The following is a 22,298-nucleotide window of genomic DNA, read 5'->3' on the forward strand; positions in this document are numbered from 1 at the left end:
CTTGTGATGTTTGTTCGATAATCTTGTGATGCATATTCGAAATCTTGTGATGTGTGTTCTACAATTCAGTGATGCGTGCAATATGACGCAACAGTTTTATAAGAAAGTAAGGACAATTTTCATTGGTTAGAAATAACGAAAGTAGCTGGAGCGATTGGGGAAAACTATGCAGCTGGTGAGAAAAAAAAAACAGTCAGTCAGTTTGTTTATTACAGCACTAATTACGAGATGCACGAATGTTGACCCTGGTGACATGATGGAGATATTTCGGCCTGCTAGGGAAAATACTCAGTAAACGTAGAAATATTGACAAAATTTGTAGGTACTTGTAACGATATGTGACGATGCTGCATTGTCAGATATTTATACATAACGTTACATGCTAAAAAGTTAAATCTCGTCGTAATTAATCATTATCCCATGACCGACAAATTTTTCTTTGATCTTCACAAGGGTGTATTTCTCATATCAACATAAGTGTGGCGATATATTAAATATCACGTATATGATATAAAGCTAGTGATATCCAACTGTTATACCCTGGATGTAGGAGGAGCTATGCAAATGAGACAAAAATTCGTTTCTAGATTTTAATGAACTAACAAAAACAAGAGGAAAAAAAATAACAGATTACAGTTTAATTCAAAATGCACAAATCTTTACAAAAAAGACACTGACACGGTCTGGCGGAGCATAATTCTCGAAGCGGATAACTTCCTCTCCTATGATAGGAATTCGCACATTCAATAGTAGCATTTTCCTTCCTGGCATCCTCTGAAAAGTTCATATCATGAACAACTTGCTCTCATGTACCATAGAATATTGGAACAAATCGGATATAAAGTCCTCGGGGGTAGGGGAATCCGTATGCGCCCCTGGCTTCAAATACAGTGCACAAAACGTGACATATAAACTACGCAAGTTCTTGGTATTTACTAGTGAGTATTTCGGGAATTATTTTAAACTCACCAAGCTGCTGTTTCGCTGAGATTTCCAGTCGTTGAACACTTGAACCATGTTGACTGCCCATGAAGTGTAACGGCTCGTGGTTTTACTTGATTTTTCTAAGCGCACTCATTTCAATGGCCGACACATGTTCTCCGAATCTATAGTATTATCAGTCCATTCCGTAAATTTTCCCCGTTTCAATTCCGGGAACGATCCCAAATACCAATTCTGTAAATCGAAATTCATAAAGTCTTGGCCCCACGGGCCAATTAAAACCGATCGCCCGAGTTCATACATCTGAACTGCTTGACTCGATTGAAAATTATCCACGTCGTAGGCTTGCTGAAAAACGACGATTCTTTACGCTTGACCCATTCTGTCATTTTCGCCAGATCATGGAACAAATGAATTGATTATCTCAAGAAACTGATCACGTGGTACAGTGCTATGAAAATTACCAAATTTGTAAATCCGTTACTTCGATACCAAAAACACTTCGCGTTAAGACTATCACGTGGTTCTGTTTCAGAGTCTTTATTAGTTGATGCAAAGAAAATACCAAATATGGGAAAAGGTCAAATGAAGGGTCATGGGATAAATCAGTTACATGATTGACAGCTCGATGATGCATACAAAATATCGTTTCGTTATTGCAAACTCGGAGGCTAAGGCCTCCTCGCGTGCAATAACTCAACGATATTTTGTATGCATCATCTCGTGTCATCATGTAACTCTTACATATAGCAGAAGAATAATGAAAAGTAAATTCTACAAAAACTGTGCAATTTGTAACAAGGTTAATTTTTGTTTAACAGCTGTTTTTATTACATTTTATTTCGTATTATTACTACCAAGTACTGCTACCGTTTGTTATTAAATGTTATGCACATGGTTATCTTGTACTTGCATGTAAATGTAACATTAAAAAAATAATGAAAAAATAAGTCATTTAGGCTATGATTTGATAATAACATGCCAAATGAACATGTTTTGCTTTTTAATTCTCCTTCACTCAGTCTTTGTATATAAATATATTTTTAGACGAGCTGATCGCCAACCAGGAGATCAAAATGATAGCATCTGCTCCTGCCACTTTAAGGATGGTAAGAAGGAGGGGGGCCCTGCATATTTTGCATGGAATGAAGGAAAGGCCATGAATTTCTCTGATCCTGAATGTACACAAAGTTGAAGTTATTTTTCAAAATATGACCGACATCTTGTTTTTAGATGGTGGGTGGATGGAGTTTTATTGAGAATATTTTACTAAAAATCTTTAAAAGGGTACATGTATAAACAGAGAAGCTTACAACTGAATAAACAAGATGTGTTTGTAAAACACTGATGCCCCCGTATGGCAACATAGCAAAGATTAAGCTTTTCTTAAATGCAAATTTAATTAATTGGTACCAAAAGTAGGGTATTCTCACTGGAAAACAATTGTGAAATTTGAAAGGTAAGCTAATGTTAAAGTTTTTCAATAAGTACAAAAATCTCCAAGGTCAAAAGGTCAATGTAATAAGTATCAAATGAAAGGTCTTGCCACATAAAATACTTATGTAGAGCATGAAAGCCCTAGCCCTAACCGTTCAGAGGTTATGGTCAACGTTCAATTTCTAAAAAAGTAGGTCGAACTCCAAGGTCAAGGTCAATGTGTCAAAATTATTGTTATAAAATGTAAGGTCTTGTCATAAGGATCAAATATGTAAAGTATGAAAGCACTGGCCCTAACTCTTTAAAAGTTATGGTCAAGGTTTGCTTTTTTAAAGTAGGTCAGTCTCAAAGGTCAAGGTCAAAAGGTCCAAGTTCTTGGTATCCAATTAAGGGTCTTCTCAAAAGAATTACATATATGAAGTATGAAAGCCGTATCCCTTACCGTTCAAAAGTTATGGCCAAGGTTAGAGTTTTTTCACTAGTACAGAAATCTACAAGGTCAAGGTCAAAGGGCCAAGGTTGTTGGTATTTAGTGAAAGGTCTTTTAACAAACATTACATATGTGAAGTATAAATGTCCTGGTGTCTACTGTTCAAAAGATATGGCCAAAGTAAAATTTTAAAATTTTCATGTAAAAGTGGGTCAAACTCCAAGGTCAAGGTCAAAAGGTCAAATTTGGTGGTACCTAAAGAATGATCTTGTCACAAGGAATATACATATGAAATATGAAAGTCATATCTCCTCTAATTCAAAAGTTATGGGCCAGGTTAAAGTTTTGCGGACAAACAGACAAACAGAGAGACAGACAGACAGACACGACAAAAACTATATGCCCCTGAAACTACGTTTACGGGGGCATAAAAAATAATTCAAGTTTAATTATTTTACAAAGGAGGAAAAAACTCAAAAGTGAGGAGTCCCTGTCATCTTCACAGATGGACCAGTTGCAGATTCCACAAGCACCAAAATGTCAAGATCAAGAAAAAGTAAAGCTCATTTAAAACACCATTGATGACAAATGACCAACACTGAAAGATTTTCAATAATTTTTAAATTTAATAATATAACAGTTCTTTTAACTGTACATCGAATTACTCATGATTTACAATATATTTTCAGTTGATATCAGAGCACAACTACTCAGCATCCTGCACATTTAACTGTACTCAAGAAAAGCAGCGCCTCTCAACAGAAATACAGCAACTGGAAAAGGAATTGCTTGCCCTAAAAATCGAGTCTAGTTAAAGGAAGCCAATGTCAATTCACAATATTAAAGACAACAAAGAGAAGGTACATTTAAAGGAATTCCAAATGTGATTTTCTATTTCCTAACAATTTCAGTAAAACTTGTTGCCGTTGAGGGATGAACATCTTAGATTGACTGTTATGTTAACATATTTTGTTATTATTGTTGAGTTCATAATATGCAATTTAAAATAACAGAGAAAAAAATCATTTAATTTGCTCTTTGGATGAATAATATCTAAAACCTTCTCTGTATAAACCATGTTTTACTCTATGACGACAATTTTTTATCAGAACACTAAATGTCTCATTTCAACAGTTTTTAAATAAATGCATAGTATGGATAGTAGCAAACCTGACTGTGACTAATATTGTTATTACTTGAAACTAATTTATTTACAATCTTTTCAGTTTTTGGAAATATTTTAATCAGTATTAAAACAAATTTATTTTCAGATGCTTTTGTATACATCCCTACAGTATGACATATTTGAAATCTTAAGTCAGATTGTTACAACGATTTGAACTCGATTATTATAATGGCTGGACTCCTTCAATGAAAACAGAGGACCAACTGCTCATTGTACAAGTGAAGTTAAAACTCAATCTGTGGGACACTGACTTGGCTCATAGATTCTGTGTCAGTCGACCAACAGTTTTGAACATCTTTCATACCCTTGTTCATGCGCCATGCACTACACAAGATGCTGTCTGATGGCGTAGTTAATGAATGTTTTCCAAGTCAGCTAAAATGCAAAGGTTTGTTTTAAAATTTATCACTATGAATTGCAAAAATTTTATGCAGTTACATTTATTGTATTCTTGAAAGTTTGACTGTAAGGCCCAGAAAAAAAATATGTTTATTTCCGCTTTCCCGACCGACCCTAATTTATAGTGCCGACCCAAAATATTTTTTTAATGCTTTTGTCCCATGATGTATCCAACTTTGCAAGCTTTTCAAGACGGAAAGAATTTGGGTCACCTTTCTATTATCAGTTTAAGTCACAGAAATGCTTAAAAACACCATTTCTTTTGTCATTAATGTTAATTTCTATACATGTTTTGATTTTTTGATTAAAGAAGCAAAAAAAAAATTTTCTCAAAAAAAAAATTTTTCCCTACGTACCCTATATATTTTCAGCCTGAAAGCGGAAACAAACATATTTTTTTCTAGGCCTAACACAATCTTTTTTACACAATTACAAATAATCAAATTAATTTTTTTCCAACTTTTTTTCAGGGTCTCTGCCAAAATCTTTCGAGGATTTTTCCTCTGCTAGAGCATCCATGGATGCAATTGAAACAATCCAGGACATCCCAACACATATGGACAATCAGGCCATGGCCTACAGTATGTACAAAAGTCGCCATACTGTTAAAGCAGTGACTTGCATGGCTCCAAACGGTGCACTTACATTTTGCTCCATGCTGTACCCAGGTTCTACTTCAGATGTAGCTATTGTACGTCACAGCCAAGTTTTACGAAAGTTCAAAGCTGGAGACCTTATTTTGGCGGACAAAGGTTTCACCATTCATGACCAGTTGCCCCAGGGTGTCTGCTTTAATATACCAGCTTTTTTATAGACATGAGGCCAGTTTACCAAACAAGAAGCAGCACTGTGTTACAAGATTGCTAAAGCACGTATTCATGCGGAAAGAGCCAAAGAGAGGATAAAGAATTACAAGATTCTCCGTCACATCCCATCTACTTACAGACCAATCTCAACAAAAATATTTCAACTCTGTTCTTGTCTTGTAAACTTGCAAGCTCCACTTTTGAAAGAAATTACTTATTATAGATTTGCATTGGTGTGTGACAGTACGTTTTTATTACAAGAATGTTTGGCAATTCCATTCTTCATTTGACAATATAATTTGGAAGAGGGTTTACTTATAATTTTAAATCTCTAGTTTCAAGTATATTTACCGTGGTACCTTTAAAGCACAACTCAACAAATTCATATTTTCAACAATTTATTAACAAAGACAAAAATGTTACATTTTCACTTTGAGAAAAACATCTTCAATTCATTAATAAAATGATTCTAAATTTTGATATTCTTTTTTATGTAGTACATAGGTTTTATTAATCATCATTGCTATTTAAAGTAGTCTTATAAGCCAGAAGTTTTATGATGGATTGTGACACATCATATCATACATTTATAAGACTTAGGAACATTCAACACGTTTAACATGATTACCCATTTTCCATTGTTAGAAAATTCTAGAGGTACAATTCTAGAGGTACAAAACCAAGTGTCAAGAAGTTCAAACCAGAACTCAGTTTTCCATCAGTGCTGGAATGAAAATGTTAAAGTAGAAATCTATCAGCTTTGAAACATTTGCTGTCCATTAAATGTCTTTTACTATTCTAATCACAATGCAGTCTACTCTTGTCCACACAATTAAGTCGAAGCATGTTTTGTTACATATGTGTAGTTGGCCTTGAATTTGATGATAGTATGGGTGACTGGTTTTCAGGCACAGGGTATCTTGTTTAAGATCTAAAAAAATCAAACAACACTTAAGTTGTGTTATACCAATTCATATCCCCTCCTTTTTCCACATCTTCATACCATATTGAACAGTTGCACTTGTAAATTAATACATGTATTGAAATCATTTACCAAAATTTTTAATTTCAAAGTACTGGACAATACAGATTTTTAATCCAACTTATAATTTGTTATTTACCTATGAAAAAATCCTTCAAATTTTGTGCTGCATCTGCTACTGTTAAAGATGATGCTGAATATGGACACTTCACCTCTACAATATCAGGAATGGCGTCTTTGGCTTCTGGAGTTTGATAAAATACACTGCATGTTGGTGGTCGAACAACTAAGCCATCAGGTGAAGCTCCCAATACTCTGGATTCATGCAACCATATCCCTTTCAGAAAAAATTATAATACTACTGAATGCAAACAAACCATAATACATGTACAATTGATTTTGTAATGCAAACAAAGTCTAATTAGAGCTTTTATAATCCTTCCACTTCAAAAAGATTCCCAGCAAATTTTCTGGAATATGTTGGTAATTGAAATTTTTTTATTTTTACAATTAGACTTCAGTAATTGATTTCTTTTTGTCATTGGGATAAGTCCTGTTATTTTTTGACACAATGAATGTTAACATGTCAGAAGTTGAAGGAATATTATTTTGTGCTGTATACCTGACTGCTCTACAGATGCATCAAAGTCCTTTTCATACTGTCTCAAAGCATCATCTTCATGAGTGATACCCCATGCAACAGCCTTGATGGACTCCAGATTGTAAGCTGACATAAGCCGTTTTTTCAGTGACAATGTCAATCTGAAGAAGAAAATATGATTTTTAGCGCACCTGAGCCAAAGGCTCAAGTGAGCTTTTCTGATCACATCTTGTCCGTCATCTGTCCGTCTGTCTGTCCGTCTGTAAACTTTTCACATTTTCGACCTCTTCTCAAGAACCACTATGTCAATTTTGACCAAACTTAGTACAAAGCATCCTTGGGTAAAGGGGAATAAAAATTGTTAAAATACAGGGCCAAGTCCTCTCAAAAGGGGAGATAATCAAGAAAAGACAAAAATAGGTTGGGGTCATTAAAAAATCTTCTCCTCAAGAACCACTGGGCCAGAAAAGCTGAAACTTATGTGGAAGCATCCTGGTAAAGTGTAGATTCTAAATTCTTCAAATCATGACCCCCGGGGGATGGGCGGGACCACAATGGGGAATCAAAGTTTTACATAGAAATATATAAGAGAAATCTTTGAAAATCTTCTTCTCAAGAACCACTGGGCCAGAAAAGCTGAAACTTATGTGCACATGGAAGGATCATGGGTCAGTGTAGATTTCAAAATGTCTTAATTATGATCAGTGGGGTAGGGTGGGGATGCTTTATGTATTACAAGGGGGAAATCTGGTAAAGAACAGAATGGTCAAAGCTTCTCAGGTGAGCGATGTGGCCCATGAGCCTATTGTTGGTTATTAATCTTATATTTCCTGCATCTATATGTACATAAATCTGTGAGCCAATGCTCACTAGTAATACCCCCGCTCTGATGTAAATAAGCACTATCATGTTTTAAAATATATATACCCAAGTTCAATTACAAGCAGATGCACAGAAAAATATGAAGTTGACATCAGATTCATATCAAAATTAATCCCACCATATGGCATGCCTCAACAAAAGGTGTAATAAAATTTCAAGCATCCGCTATGAATAGCTAATGAGAAAACTGCGACGAAAATTTGTTGTGTGATACAGACAGACAAACAGGAAGTTGATATCTGATTTGAAAAAAAATGTACCGGGTATCCCAAGATATGGCATACCTCAGAGAAGATTTTGTAAAAATTTCAAGCATCTACAACGAGTAGTTGCAGAGAAAACTGTGACGAAAATTTGTTATGTATGAAAAGGACAGACGCACAGACAAACAGGAAGTTGACATCGGATTTCAGCGAAAATGTATCCCACCATATGGCATGCCTCAGAGAAGACTGTGTTAAAATTTCAAGCATCTACGATGAGTAGTTGCTGAGAAAACTGTGACAAAAATTTATTTCGGACGGACACACAGACACACGAAGACACTGACACACGGACAGACACACAAGGATAAAACAGTATACCCCCCTCTCCTTCGGAGCGGGAGTATAAATGTCTAGCCATTACAGTCAAACCTAATTATCTCAAACTCAATGAGACCAAGAAAAATGTTGGAAATATCCGTGGATTCAAGAATAATACATAAAGAGTTATCGAGAATAAAATGTCCCAGTCTTTTATAAATGGTTTGGACTTCAAAATTACTTTGACATATCCATGGAATTTGAGATAATGGGTTTGAGATAACAAAGTTTGACTGTAATTTAAAAAGTCTATTTCGCAAAAATTTAATCACACGTCTTACCGCCTTTGCTTAGAACTGAGAACTGCACCAAAGTTGGAAGCTGTTATTCTGTATTTCCTTACAATCGACCACATTGGGTTGTCTCGTTGCCCAGTTGTTTCCATTGCAGCTCTTTTAATGGCTTCATCTGACAGGGATAATGCATGTCGTAACCATACCATAGGGGTATCAGAATGAACATACTCTGGTGATGTTAATAGGTCTTCAATTAGAGGTACAGGTGGACCAGGTTCACATGGCTCTGGTTCAAGAATCCATTTCAATGCTGAAAAAATTCATTACTTGTGTCATTCTCAAAAATAATATCCATAATATCCATATGACATATACCAAGTAATTAATATAAGAGTCCATACATTTCATTTTAGTGAACACTGTAATGAGTTTTTGTAATGTATGCATTACATATCAAATTTACAATTCACTTGCATATATTTGTTCAGAATTGTTCCTGTATATAATTTTGCACGTGGCATTCTTAGTGTGAAAGTGCCATGGAAAAATTGGTGCAAATGTACTTGATTAATATTTACTAAATTATTAACAAGGTTTCATAATGACAGAGTATTAGAATAATAGAAGAATGATCTGATAATTCGCAAGAATATGAAACAAAATATTTTTTTTAATGCATTTGAATGATTTTCTTTCCTTTCAAAAATGTATGCTCGTGTACAAATATGCTATCATATTTATAATATTGTCTTTCCAATTATTCAAAGATCATTATTAATATTTATTACATAGTATGTTCAAAAATTAGGCAATATACATAGCCAACTATATTATGCTCCTCATCTTTGTACATTTGTTCACAATGAAAATTAACCATCGGTCAGTAACAAAATAACAGTTTCATATATATTTCTATTTAAAAATTTGATCATCCCTTGTAGCCCCGTCCTATCCCCGGGGGTCATGATTTGAACAAACTTGAATCTACACTACCTGAGGATGCTTCCATATAAATAGGATCAATTATGGCTTTGTCATTCTTGAGAAGAAGATTTTTAAAGAATTTTCCTATATATTTCTATGTTAAACTTGGATTCCCTATTGTGGCCCCACCCTACCCCCGGGGGTCATGATTTGAACAAACTTGAATCTACACTACCTGAGGATGTTTCCCCATAAGTTTCATCTTTCCTGGCACAGTGGTTCTTGAGAACAAGATTTTTAAAACATACCATCAAAGAGCAAGAGCCATCTTATGCATAAATTGGCCCTGTACTTATATCAAATAATTAACTATCACTCTCTTTCCCATTTTATATGTCAAAATAAAGTAGACACTTGGTGCTTTCATTTTCTATAACAAAAAAAATCGTTATGAGAATTCAGATATTGGAAAACAAGTTTGTGAAATTGCAATGTTCTTGAAATTTGCTGAAAACATGTGTATTTGACTACCTTCAGCAAAAAATTAAAATATGAGCACAGTCCACGATCCAAAAAATAAAACATGTTTTGTGATCTTCAGAAGCTGAGCTTTTAGTATGTATTTGCATATTTTGGATCAGAGGTTGTGCTCTGTATGAAATATTGAAAACTAGAAATATATCCATAGGACATGAATGCCCCGCCGAGGATATTTAGTAAAGCAACATGAAAATTTGTATGTGTATAAAATTTGATCAGTTTGGTTCAGGTAGGGGTTATAGTTACTAAGGAATAAAAATGTAGGTCAGATCCAGCAGCCGAAGCAAGTCTGTTATTGTCCATCCCTAGATGCATCATCCATGCAAGTTTGGTTCAGGTAGGGCTTAAAGTTACTTGGGAATAAAAATGTAGGTCAGATCCAGCATCTGAAGCAAGTCTGGTAGTGTCCAGCCCTAAATGCATCACCCATGCAAGTTTGGTTCAGGCAGGGGTTATAGTTACTTGGGAATGAAAATATAGGTCAGATTCAGCATCCGAAGCAATCCGGTTGTGTCCATCCCTAGATGCATCATCCATGCAAGTTTGGTTCAGGTAGGGCTTATAGTTACTTGGGAATGAAAATATAGGTCAGATCCAGCATCTGAAGCAAGTCTGGTAGTGTCCATCCCTAGATGCATCATCCATGCAAGTTTGGTTCAGGTAGGGCTTATAGTTACTTGGGAATGAAAATGTAGGTCAGATTCAGCATCCGAAGCAAGTCTGGTAGTGTCCATCTCTATAATCATCATCTATGCAAGTTTGGTTTGGGTAGGGCTTATAGTTCCTTAGGAATGAACCTGCTCCAAAAACTTTAACCTGGTCACTTATCTGGAAAATGTAGGTCAGATCCATCATCCGAAGCAAGTCTGGTAGTGTTCATCAATAGATCCATCGTCCATGAAAGTTTGGATTGGGTAGGGCTTATAGTTCCTTGGAAATGGACCTGCTCCAAAAACTTTAACCTGGTCACTTATCTGGAAAATGTAGGTCAGATCCAGCATCCGAAGCAAGTCTGGAAGTGTTCATCTCTAGATGCATCATCCGTGCAAGTTTGTATCAACATGTGAAGTTTGATAACACCAACTTGAATGGTATGTTCAAATCTGAGCTAAACACCAATTTAAGAAAAGTGAAGTCAAGGTCAAAGGAAAGGTCAGGGTCAAAAAATGTTGATGCAGTTGCATAGCTCTCATCTATATCTATCAGCATATGAAGTTGAAAATGTCTTAGATAGTTTCAAAGAAACTTAGCTTTAAACAGAGCTAAACGCAAAGTGTGACGGAAGGACGGAAGGACAGAAGGACGGAAAGACGGAAGACGGACATGACAAACACTATATGCCCCGGCCATATTCATGGCGGGGCATAAAAATGCTTCAATGTTAGGCCATTTTCAAAGAAATTTACACGATATGAGGAAAATGACGCATTTTATGACATCATAATGCATTGAGTAGATGAAAAATTACGTCAAAATCAATAGATATGTGGTCACCAACACTCCAAGTGATAAATGCTGCATTTGCAACCTTAACAGAGCGGTTTTGATTTTTCGGAAATTCTCAGGGCCAAATTAGGCCCAACGTGGCTCAAGCTCTTTTCATTAATTTCCAATTATCTCCCCTTGAATGAGGGCATGGCCCTTCATTTGAATAAACTTGAATCCCCTTCACCCAAGGATGCTTTGTGGCAAGTTTGGTTGAAATTGGTCCAGGGGTTCTTGAGAAGAAGTCGAAAATATGAAAAGTTTACAGACAGACAGATGGACAGACAGCTAGATAGACGGACACCGGACAAAATGTGATCAGAAAAGAGCTAAAATAAAACATTCCTCACCACAAAAGTCAGAAGAATATAGGGACCACCACCAGTAACATGTTTCTGGGAAGAACCAAAGCCATAAGAGAATCCATGCAGAGATAAATATCAATAGTCCTGAAGCTTCGATGCAGGACCAGGTACGAGAATTGCTACAAACACTACTCCGGAGACTTACCTATTATCCTATGATGTAACGTGCTTTTCCCACTCTGCGGCTGGTTCCCTCATAAGCTGGTACCGAGGACAGTTCAGGATGTCCTGTCAACTTTATTCCTCAACTTCCTGTCTTGGACTGAAAAGCAATAAGTGAAAATCTTTAGTGTTGCCTAGTGACTTTGAATTAAAAAGAAAGTTGCAAGATTGTGAAGGGAGGGGGGGTATTGATGCTGTGCATTTTAATAAAATGTACGAAATCTGTATTTCACAGTTTAATGCATTCATGTATTTTTGTGAATTGTCTTAAATGTAATAATTGTTGCTATGTATTATTAAGCACTAATTCTACTCAACTGCATGTGTATATGGGGAAAATGTGGATATGTAAATGATGTATAATATGTGTAAAATGTGACATTTTCTTATATGAGGGAGTCTGTTCATGTAATTTTTTTTTCATTAATTATTTTATTTATCTTGATAAAATTATTTCAATTAATAATATTGTTTTTCTTACCTGTCTGATGAACTCAACAAAGGTTACAGAGGTGAATGGTAGAAATATGGGTATTATGGTTGTAAAAACTCTCCGTTGTTGACCAATGCTGCACTGTAAAATCACCATTTTGGATCTTTAAAAGGGGAGGCTACTCCTGAAATCAAAGAAATTGTTGTAAAAATAAGTAACCTGATTTTTCTTAAAGTCTCGCACAAGGAAATAATTTCACTATATGTTACTATATAGCTTTAATTAAATAAATTAATTAACTAGACTCTCAGCAGATAATTCATGAATGAAAAAATAAAGATTAATACTTAGACAAAAATTTGAGATCAGAAAAAATATACCCCTTATTCGGCTTTTAAGAAAGAAAATTGAGAGCAATCATACCTATACCCCGAAATACACATGGGCAAACAGCCAACACACCATCAAGGAAGTTACATCGATCATGCATACCTTAAAAAAAATTCCCTTTGATTCAGTGGCACAATTCTGCTGATATGATATTCCTAGTGCATGAGTTCAAAATTAAAACTGTAGACCTACATAAAGTTGCTGAAAATAAAAAAAGAAAAGAAATATTATTGTCTCTATAGACATAGAACTACATTAGACTGAGTTCATTTTGATTGGCTATCTCCTTGCATAAGACCTTTAAGGGGTAATTTTATGCTATTTACCATGTGCACGGATTGCCATAAAACATAAGGAAAAATACCAGCCTTACAATTCACTTGACCTTGACCTTTGGCATACTTTACTAAGAATACCCAGGACAATTTGGTTTAATTTAAGACTTTTGAATTTTTAGTGGCAGGTTTTGATAAAATAACCGTTTAATATACTTATGAGCTTATAAAACTGTTCTTTAAAACTGTATGATATAGAGTGTAAAAACTTTGAAACATGTTTGGAAAGTATTATCGCGCACATGTGATATGGGATAATATCACCACAGAAAGATCAAAGAAAATCACCACAGATATGCGACAATAATTTTTATCATTGTTTATTGCTTGTCAAGAATATGATATATCATTACATATATTATTTATCATTACATATATTACGATTTTTTGAATTTATTATTTCAGGCTGTAAAAACAGCTTTCAAATATTAAGAAATTTTTAATACATTTACTATGAAAATAATTGGACAAATTTGTGAATGTAAATAATCAATCATGCATAACAATTAATCTTTTCCTGACAGCCAACTTCTCCTAAAAATTTGTCGTGTTATTTATTTATTTATTGCAAAGTCGTCCCTGGACTAGTGCTACGGTCAATGGGCCAATTTCGAACCCTGCGTGGTGAGAGTTTGTCCCGAGACACAGTTAGATTATTCTAACTAGCACCTACATAAGATAAATCATACCGATTAATCAACATCACTACAATATGAGGACCTTAAAATAGGATAAAACATTCTCCAGCAGTTAGCCATTAAATTGTTTTTGATCATGTTGATGTCGTGAGTCAAATTAATGTTCTTGATTCCCACTTTTCACGTTATCAGGTTATGACTGACTTAATTAGTGCTTCGTGATACCAAAACAATACATTTTCAAAATATAGTTTTACCTATAATTTAACTTAAGGTTGAATTCGCCAATTTCACACTTGCAAAGTTGTGTGCACGCATGCATCAGCCTCAGGATGTCGATCGCCGTTCCGGCTACTTTCGTTATTTCCAACCAATGAAAATTGTCCTTACTTTACTGAAGTACTGTTGCGTCATATTGCACGCATCACTGAATTGTAGAACACACATCACAAGATTTCGAATATACATCACAAGATTATCGAACATACATCACAAGATTTCGAATATACATCACAAGATTTCGAACATACATCACAAGATTATAGAATATACATCACAAGATTTCGAATATACATCACAAGATTTCGAACATACATCACAAGATTTCGAATATACATCACAAGATTATAGAATATACATCACAAGATTTCGAATATACATCACAAGATTTCGAACATGCATCACAAGATTATTGAATATACATCACAAGATTTTGAACATACATCACAAGATTATTAAATATACATCACAAGTTTTTGAATATACATCACAAGATATTGAACATACATCACAAGATTTTGAATATACATCACAAGATTTTGAATAGTCATCACAAGATATTGAACATACATCACAAGATTTTGAATATACATCACAAGATTTCGAACATACATCACAAGATTTCGAACATACATCACAAGATTTTGAATATACATCACAAGATTATCGAATATAGCAACGTTTGACATGCCATATGATGTATGTTCGAAATCTTGTGATGTATATTCAAAATCTTGTGATTTATATTCAAAATCTTGTGATGTATGTTCAATATATTGTGATGTATATTCAAAAACTTGTGATGTATATTTTATAATCTTGTGATGTAAGTTCAAAATCTCGTGATGTATATTCAATAATCTTGTGATGCATGTTCGAAATCTTGTGATGTATATTCGAAATCTTGTGATTTATATTCTATAATCTTGTGTTGTATTTTCGAAATCTTGTATGTTTGTTCGAAATCTTGTGATGTATATTCGAAATCTTGTGATGTATATTCTATAATCTTGTGATGTTTGTTTGATAATCTTGTGTTGTATATTCGAAATCTTGTTATGTATGTTCGATAATCTTGTGATGTATATTCGAAATCTTGTGATGTGTGTTCTACAATTCAGTGATGCGTGCAATATCACGCAACAGTACTTCAGAAAAGTAAGGACAATTTTCATTGGTTAGAGATAACGAAAGTAGCTGCAGAGCGGGGATCGACATCATGAGGCTGATGCATGCACACAACTTTGCAAGTGTGAAATTAGCGAATTCAACCTACAGTCAAAATTATAGGTAATACTATATTTTGAAAATGTATTGTTTTGGTATCACGAAGCACTAATTAAGTCAGTCATAACGTGAAAAGTGGGAATCAAGAACATTAACTTGACTCACGACATCAACATGATCAAAAACAATCTAATGGCTAACTGTTGGAGAATGTTTTATTTTATCCTATTTTAAGGTCCTCATATTGTAGTGATGTTGATTAATCGGTATGATTTTATATAGGTGCTAGTTAGAATAATCTAACTGTGTCTCGGGACAAACTCTCACCACGCAGGGTTCGAAATTGGCCCATTGACCGTAGTCCAGGGACGACTTTGCAATAAATAAATAAATAACAAGACACATTTTTAGGAGAAGGTGGCTGTCAGAAAAAGATTAATTGTCATGCATGATTGATTATTGACATTCACAAATTTGTCCAATTATTTTTACAGTGAATGTATTAAAAAATTCTTAATATTTGAAAGCTGACTGTTTTTACAGCCTGAAATAATAAATTCAAAAAATCGTAATATATGTAATGCTATATCATATTCTTGACAATCAATAAACAATGATAAAAATTATTGTCGCATATCTGCTGTGATTTTCTTTGATCTTTCTGTGGTGATATTATCCCATATCATATGTGCGATAATACTTTCCAAACATATGTTTCAAAGTTTTTACACTCTATATCATACAGTTTTAAAGAACAGTTTTATGAGCTCAGAAGTATATTAAATGGTTATTTTATCAACACCTGCCACTAAAAATTCAAAAGTCATAAGTTAAACCAAATTGTCCTGGGTATTCTTAGTAAAGTATGCCAAAGGTCAAGGTCAAGTGAATTGTAAGGCTGGTATTTTTCCTTATGTTTTATGGCAATCCGTGCACATGGTAAATAGCATAAAATTACCCCTTAAAGGTCTTATGCAAGGAGATAGCCAATCAAAATGAACTCAGTCTAATGTAGTTCTATGTATATAGAGACAATAATATTTCTTTTCTTTTTTCATTTTCAGCAACTTTATGTACGTATAGGTTTGAACTCATGCACTAGGAATATCATATCAGCAGAATTGTGCCACGGAATCAAACAGAATTTTTTTTTTAGGTATGCATGGTCGATGTAACTTCCTCGATGGTGTGTTGGCTGTTTGCCCATGTGTATTTCGGGGTATAGGTATGTTTACTCTCAATTTTTTCTTAAAAGCCGAATAAGGGGTATATTTTTTCTCATCTCAAATTTTTGTCTAAGCATTCATCTTTATTTTCTATTTCATGAATTATCTGCTGAGAGTGTAGTAAATTAATTTATTTAATTAAAGCTATATACTGTATGCAGGGTTACTTTCGCCCCGTGTTATTTTCGCCCTCTCGCATCTGAAAACAAGTTTGCCCCGTTTTAAATTCGCCCAAAAAGATTTTTGTTTAAGATATTATGCAGTTTACTTTTAATTCGACCGTTTAAGGAGGCTGGGGGGTCAACAAATTAATCATTAATTAACCACCAGATTTAACTTATGTTAGCTCACCTGAGCCAAAGGCTCAAGTGAGCTTTTCTGATCAAAATTTGTCCGTTGTCTGTCGTTGTCGTTGTTGTCGTCGTTGTCGTCGTCGTTGTTGTAAACTTTTCACATTTTCATCTTCTTCTCAAGAACCACTGGGCCAACTTCAACCAAACTTGCTACAAAGTATCCTTGGGTAAAGGGGATTCAAGTTTGTTCAAATGAAGGGCCACACCCTTTTCCAAGGGGAGATAATTATGAATTAGACAAAAATTAATGGCATTTTTAAAAAATCTTCTTCTCAAGAACCACTGGTCACGGAAAGATGAAACTCTTGTGGAATCATCCTCAGGTAGTGTAGATTCATGTTTGTTCATATCATGACCCCCAGGGGTAGAGTGGGGCCAAAATGGCCAATCAAATTTTTACATAGGAATATATAGGAAAACTTTTTAAAAATTTTCTTCTCAATAACGACTGGACCAGGAAAGATAAATCACATGCGGAATCATCCTCAGGTAGTGTAGATTCAAGTTTGTTCATATCATGACCCCCAGGGGTAGGGTGGGGCCAAAATGGCCAATCAAAGTTTTACATAGGAATATATAGGAAAAATCTTTAAAATTCTTCTTCTCAAGAACCACTGGGCCTGGAAAGATGAAACATATGTGGAATCATCCTCAGGTAGTGTAGATTCAAGTTTGTTCATATCATGACCCCCAGGGGTAGGGTGGGGCCAAAATGGCCGATCAAAGTTTTACATAGGAATATATAGGAAAAAATCTTTAAAAATCTTCTTCTCAAGAACCACTGGGTCTGGAAAGATGAAGCATATGTGGAATCATCCTCAGGTAGTGTAGATTCAAGTTTGTTCATATCATGACCCCCAGGGGTAGGGTGGGGCCAAAATGGCCCATCAAAGTTTTACATAGGAATATATAGGAAAAATCTTTAAAAATCTTCTTATCAAGAACCACTGGGCCAGGAAATATGAATCTCATGTGGAATCATCCTTAGGTAGTGTAGATTCAAGTTTGTTCAAATCATGACCCCTGGGGTAGGGTGGGGCCAAAATGGCCGGTCAAAGTTTTACATAGGAATATATAGGAAATATCTTTAAAAATCTTCTTCTCAAGAACCACTGGGTCTGGAAATATGAATCTCATGTGGAATCATCCTTAGGTAGCGAAAATTCAGTTTGTTCAAATCATGACCCCTGGGGTAGGGTGGGGCCAAAATGGCCGGTCTGAAGTTTTACATAGGAATATATAGGAAAAATCTTTAAAAATCTTCTTCTCAAGAACCACTGGGTCTGGAAAGATGCAAGCATATGTGGAATCATCCTCAGGTAGTGTAGATTCAAGTTTGTTCATATCATGACCCCCAGGGGTAGGGGGGGGCCCAAAAAAGGGCCCCAATAAAAAGTTTTACATAGGAATATATAGGAAAAATTTTTAAAAAATCTTCTTCTCAAACCACTGGGCCAGGAAATATGAATCTCATGTGGAATCATCCTCAGGTAGTGTAGATTCAAGTTTTTTCAAATCATAACCCCGGGGGTAGGGTGGGGCCAAAATGGCCGATCAAAGTTTTCCATAGGAATATATAGGAAATATTTTTAAAAATCTTCTTCTAAAGAACCACTGGGCCAGGAAAGATGAGTCTTATGGGGGAATACCTCAGGTAGTGTAGATTCAAGTTTGTCCAAATCATGACCCCCAGGGGCAGGGTAGGGCCAAAATAGCTGAAAAAGTTTTACATAGGAATTAATGGAAAAATCTTCTTCTCAGGTACCTTTGAGACAGGAAAGATGAAACCCCTTTTGGGAAATTACCCCAAGGTAGTGTAGATTCAAGTTTTTTTCACAACTCCCCCCCCCAGGGGTAGGGGGGGGCCCAAAAATGGCCGATCAAAGTTTTACATAGGAATATATAGGGAAACCTTTTAAAATATTCTTTTTAAGTAATTCAAAGTCATGCTTAGTGATATTTATAGGGAATCATCCTCAGGTAGTGTAGATTCAAGTTTGTTCAAATCATGACCCCCGGGGGGAAAAAATTTAACCCCCCTTCCCCCCCCCCCTCCGTAAACTTTAGTTCTGATCTGATAGGTGCTTTTTCCTAGCCAATTGCTCATGTGAGCAATGTGGCCCCGGGCCTTTTTTTTGGATTGGTAATTTAAGCTGTCTCTATCATTTCAAAAAAGAAAAAATTCATACATTTTATTTTTAAAAAATTTGATCATTTTCTATATCTTCATATGAAGCTCTCCTTTTAAAGAAGATAAAAGTAGTCTGAAAATGGCTGCCACACCCCAGCCTCGTTAAAATTCGCCCACGCCAGACTAGGGCAAAAGGGGGGCAAAATTAAACGGGGGCAAAAAAATTTCCCTGTTTACAGTAGTAATATATAGTGAAATTATTTCCTTGTGTGAGACCTAAAGAAAAATCAGGTTACTTATTTTTACGACAATTTCTTTGATTTCAGGAGTAGCCTCCCCTTTTAAAGATCCAAAATGGTGATTTTACAGTGCAGCATGCAGTGTGGTCAACATGGGAGAGTTTTGACAACCATAATACCCATATTTTTTTCCATTCCCCCCCTTCTTTAACCTTTGTTGAGTTCATCAGACAGGTAAGAAAAAAAAAATTATTAATTGAAATAATTTTTTTCAAGATAAATAAAATAATTAATGAAAAAAAATTACATGTCAGAACAACTCCCCCAAAATAAGAAAATGTCACATTTTACACATTGCAATTATACATCATTTACATATCCACATTTTCCCCATTTACACATGCAGTTGAATAGATTTAGTGCTTAATAATACATAGGAACAATTATTACATGTAAGACAATTCACAAAAATACATGAATGCATTAAACTGTGAAATACAGATTTCGTACATGTAATTAAAATGCACAGCATCAATACCCCCCCCCCACCCCCCTTTTCAATCTTGCAACTTTCTTTTTAATTAAAAGTCACTAGGAAAATAAAATTTTTACTTTTGCTTTTCAGTCCAAGACAGGAAGTTGAGGAATAAAGTTGACAGGACATCCTGAACTGTCCTCGGGAAACTTATGAGGGAACCAGCCGCAGAGTGGGGAAAAACACGTTAAATCAAGGGTAATGGTAAGTCTCCGGAGTAGTGTTTGTAGCAATTCTCGTACTTGGTCCTTCATTGAAGCTTCAGGACTATTGATATTTATCTCTGCATGGATTCTCTTATGGCTTTGGTTCTTCCCAGAAACATGTTACTGGTGGTGGTCCCTTTATTCTTCTGGCTTTTGTGGTGAGGAATGTTTCATTTATAGCTCTTTTTTTGATCACATTTTTTCCAGTGTGTTTTATCTAGTTGTTTGTCTAGCTGTCTGTCCATCTGTCTGTCTGTAAAATTTTCAAATTTTTACTTCTTCTCAAAACCCCCACCAATTTCAAACCCAAAAAACATCCTTGGGTGAAGGGGATTCAAGTTGGTTCAATTGAAGGGTCATGCCCTCATTCAAGGGGAGATAATTGGAAATTAATGAAAAAAGCTTGAGCCATGTTGGGCCTAATTTGGCCCTGAGAATTTACGAAAAATCAAAACCGCACAGTTTAGGTTGCAAATGCAGCATTTATCACTTGGAGTGTTGGTGACCACGTATCTATTAATTGTGACGTAATTTTCCCCTCTACTCAATCCCTTATGACGTCATAAAAAGCGTCATTTTCCTATATTGGTAAATTTTTTTCTGAAAATGGCCTGACGTTGAAGCAATTTTTTCAATATTTCATATAGAGCACAACCTCTATCGAAAATATGCAAATACATAATAAAAGCTCAGCTTCTGAAGATCACAAAACATGTTTTATTTTTTGGATGTGGACTGTGCTCATACTTTAATTTTTTGCTGAAGGTAGTCAAATAAGCATGTTTTAGCAAATTTCAAGAACATTGCAATTTCACCGTTTTCCAAATCAATTCTCAAAACGATTTTTTTATAGAAAATGAAAGCACCAAATGTCTACTTTTTTTTACTATAAAATTGGAAAGGGGGTAAGTTAATTATTTGATATAAGGACAGGGCCAATTTTGCATAAATGGCTTTTGCTTTTTGATGGTATGTTTTAAAAATCTTGTTCTCAAGAACCACTGTGCCAGGAAAATAAAACTTTGGGGAAACATCCTCAGGTAGTGTAGATTAAGTTTGTTAAATATCCCCCCCCGGGGGGAGGGGGGGCCACGGCCTTCCAAAGTTTAACATAGAAATGTATAGGAAAATTCTTTAAAAATCTTCTTCTAAAGAATAAAAGAAATTATCCTTCTTATGGAAATCCTCAGGTAGTGTAGATTCAAGTTTTTAAATCATGACCCCCGGGGGTAGGACGGGGCCACAAGGGATGGTCAAATTTTTAAATAGAAATATTAGGAGAATTCTTTAAAAATAACCTTCTGAAGACAAGCAAAGCCATGATTGATCATGGGACTTGGATTTAAACTTTTCAATAATAAACCAATTTTTACTTTTTCCTAGCCACAGTGCTCAGGTGAGCGATGTGGCCCATGGGCCTCTTGTTTTTTTTAAAAAATTATCAATCATTAAAAAATAAATAAATCAGTCGAAAAAAAAAAAATTTGCCATTTTTGAAGTGCTTTAAACTGACCCTTTGATGAAAGTGACCGGAGTTTTTTTTACCAAGGGTTAGCAAAGCTTGCAAGGTTTATAGGTAAAATTAAGAAGGAAGTTATGTTTTGGTGTTCTTTGTTGTTATTTAAGTTTGATTTGATTTTTACATTAAGAGTATTATGAAACTGTTATTTTGTTACTGACCGATGGTTAATTTTCATTGTGAAAAAATGTAAAAGTTTGGACTAATTAGTTGGCTATGTATATTGCCTAATTTTTGAACATACTATGTAATAAATATTAATAATAATCTTTGAATAATTGGAAAGACAATATTATAAATATGATAGCATATTTGTACATGCACATACATTTTTGAAAGGAAAAAAAATCATTCAATTGCATTAAAAACTAGATGTGTTTGTAAAACTCTGTTGCCCCCGTATGTCAACAAAGCAAAGATTAAGCTTTTCTTAAATGCAAATTTAATTAATTGGTACCAAAAGTGGTATTTAATAAAACAATTGTGAAATTTGAAAGTAAGCTAATGTTAAAGTTTTTTTTAATAATTACAAAAATCTCCAAGGTCAAGGTCAAAAGGTCAATGTAATTAGTATCAAATGAAAGGTCTTCCACATAAAATATTATGTAGAGCATGAAAGTCCCAGCCCTAACTGTTAGAAGTTAAGGTCAACGTTCAATTTCTTGAAAAGTAGGTAAACTCCCAAAGGGCAAGGTCAAAGGGTCAAAGTTATTGTTATCAAATGAAAGGTCTTGTCATTAGGATCAAATATGTAAAGTATGAAAGCACTAGCCCTAAGTCTTAAAAGTTATGGTCAAGGTTTGCTTTTTTTAAAGTAGGTCAATCT

The 22,298-nt window shown here is 34.8% G+C and overlaps 1 protein-coding gene and 1 long non-coding RNA gene across 2 annotated transcripts; one reads left to right on the forward strand and one right to left on the reverse strand.

The window, feature by feature from the left end:
- The first annotated feature begins 1,992 nt into the window (after positions 1 to 1,992).
- On the forward strand, positions 1,993 to 5,412 carry LOC134279563 (uncharacterized). Its single transcript, XR_009994676.1, has 5 exons — positions 1,993 to 2,138; positions 3,275 to 3,365; positions 3,499 to 3,669; positions 4,081 to 4,383; positions 4,865 to 5,412. It is a non-coding gene; the product is annotated as an uncharacterized LOC134279563 (long non-coding RNA).
- A 309-nt stretch (positions 5,413 to 5,721) lies between these two features.
- Positions 5,722 to 11,936, reverse strand: LOC134279564 (uncharacterized). Its single transcript, XM_062761972.1, has 5 exons — positions 11,785 to 11,936; positions 8,531 to 8,795; positions 6,805 to 6,944; positions 6,322 to 6,519; positions 5,722 to 6,131 (listed from the first exon to the last, which is right to left on the reverse strand). Exons 2-5 carry the CDS (start codon positions 8,689 to 8,691, stop codon positions 5,980 to 5,982), a joined length of 651 nt encoding a protein of 216 aa, XP_062617956.1. The 5' UTR covers positions 8,692 to 8,795; positions 11,785 to 11,936; the 3' UTR covers positions 5,722 to 5,979.
- Between the last annotated feature and the right edge of the window lie 10,362 nt (positions 11,937 to 22,298).

Source organism: Saccostrea cucullata, unplaced genomic scaffold (genome assembly GCF_032062105.1).
Source record: "Saccostrea cucullata isolate Sc308-1 unplaced genomic scaffold, CSIRO_AGI_Scuc_v1 ctg6307, whole genome shotgun sequence".
In the NCBI taxonomy this organism is placed as follows: Eukaryota; Metazoa; Mollusca; class Bivalvia; order Ostreida; family Ostreidae; genus Saccostrea; species Saccostrea cuccullata.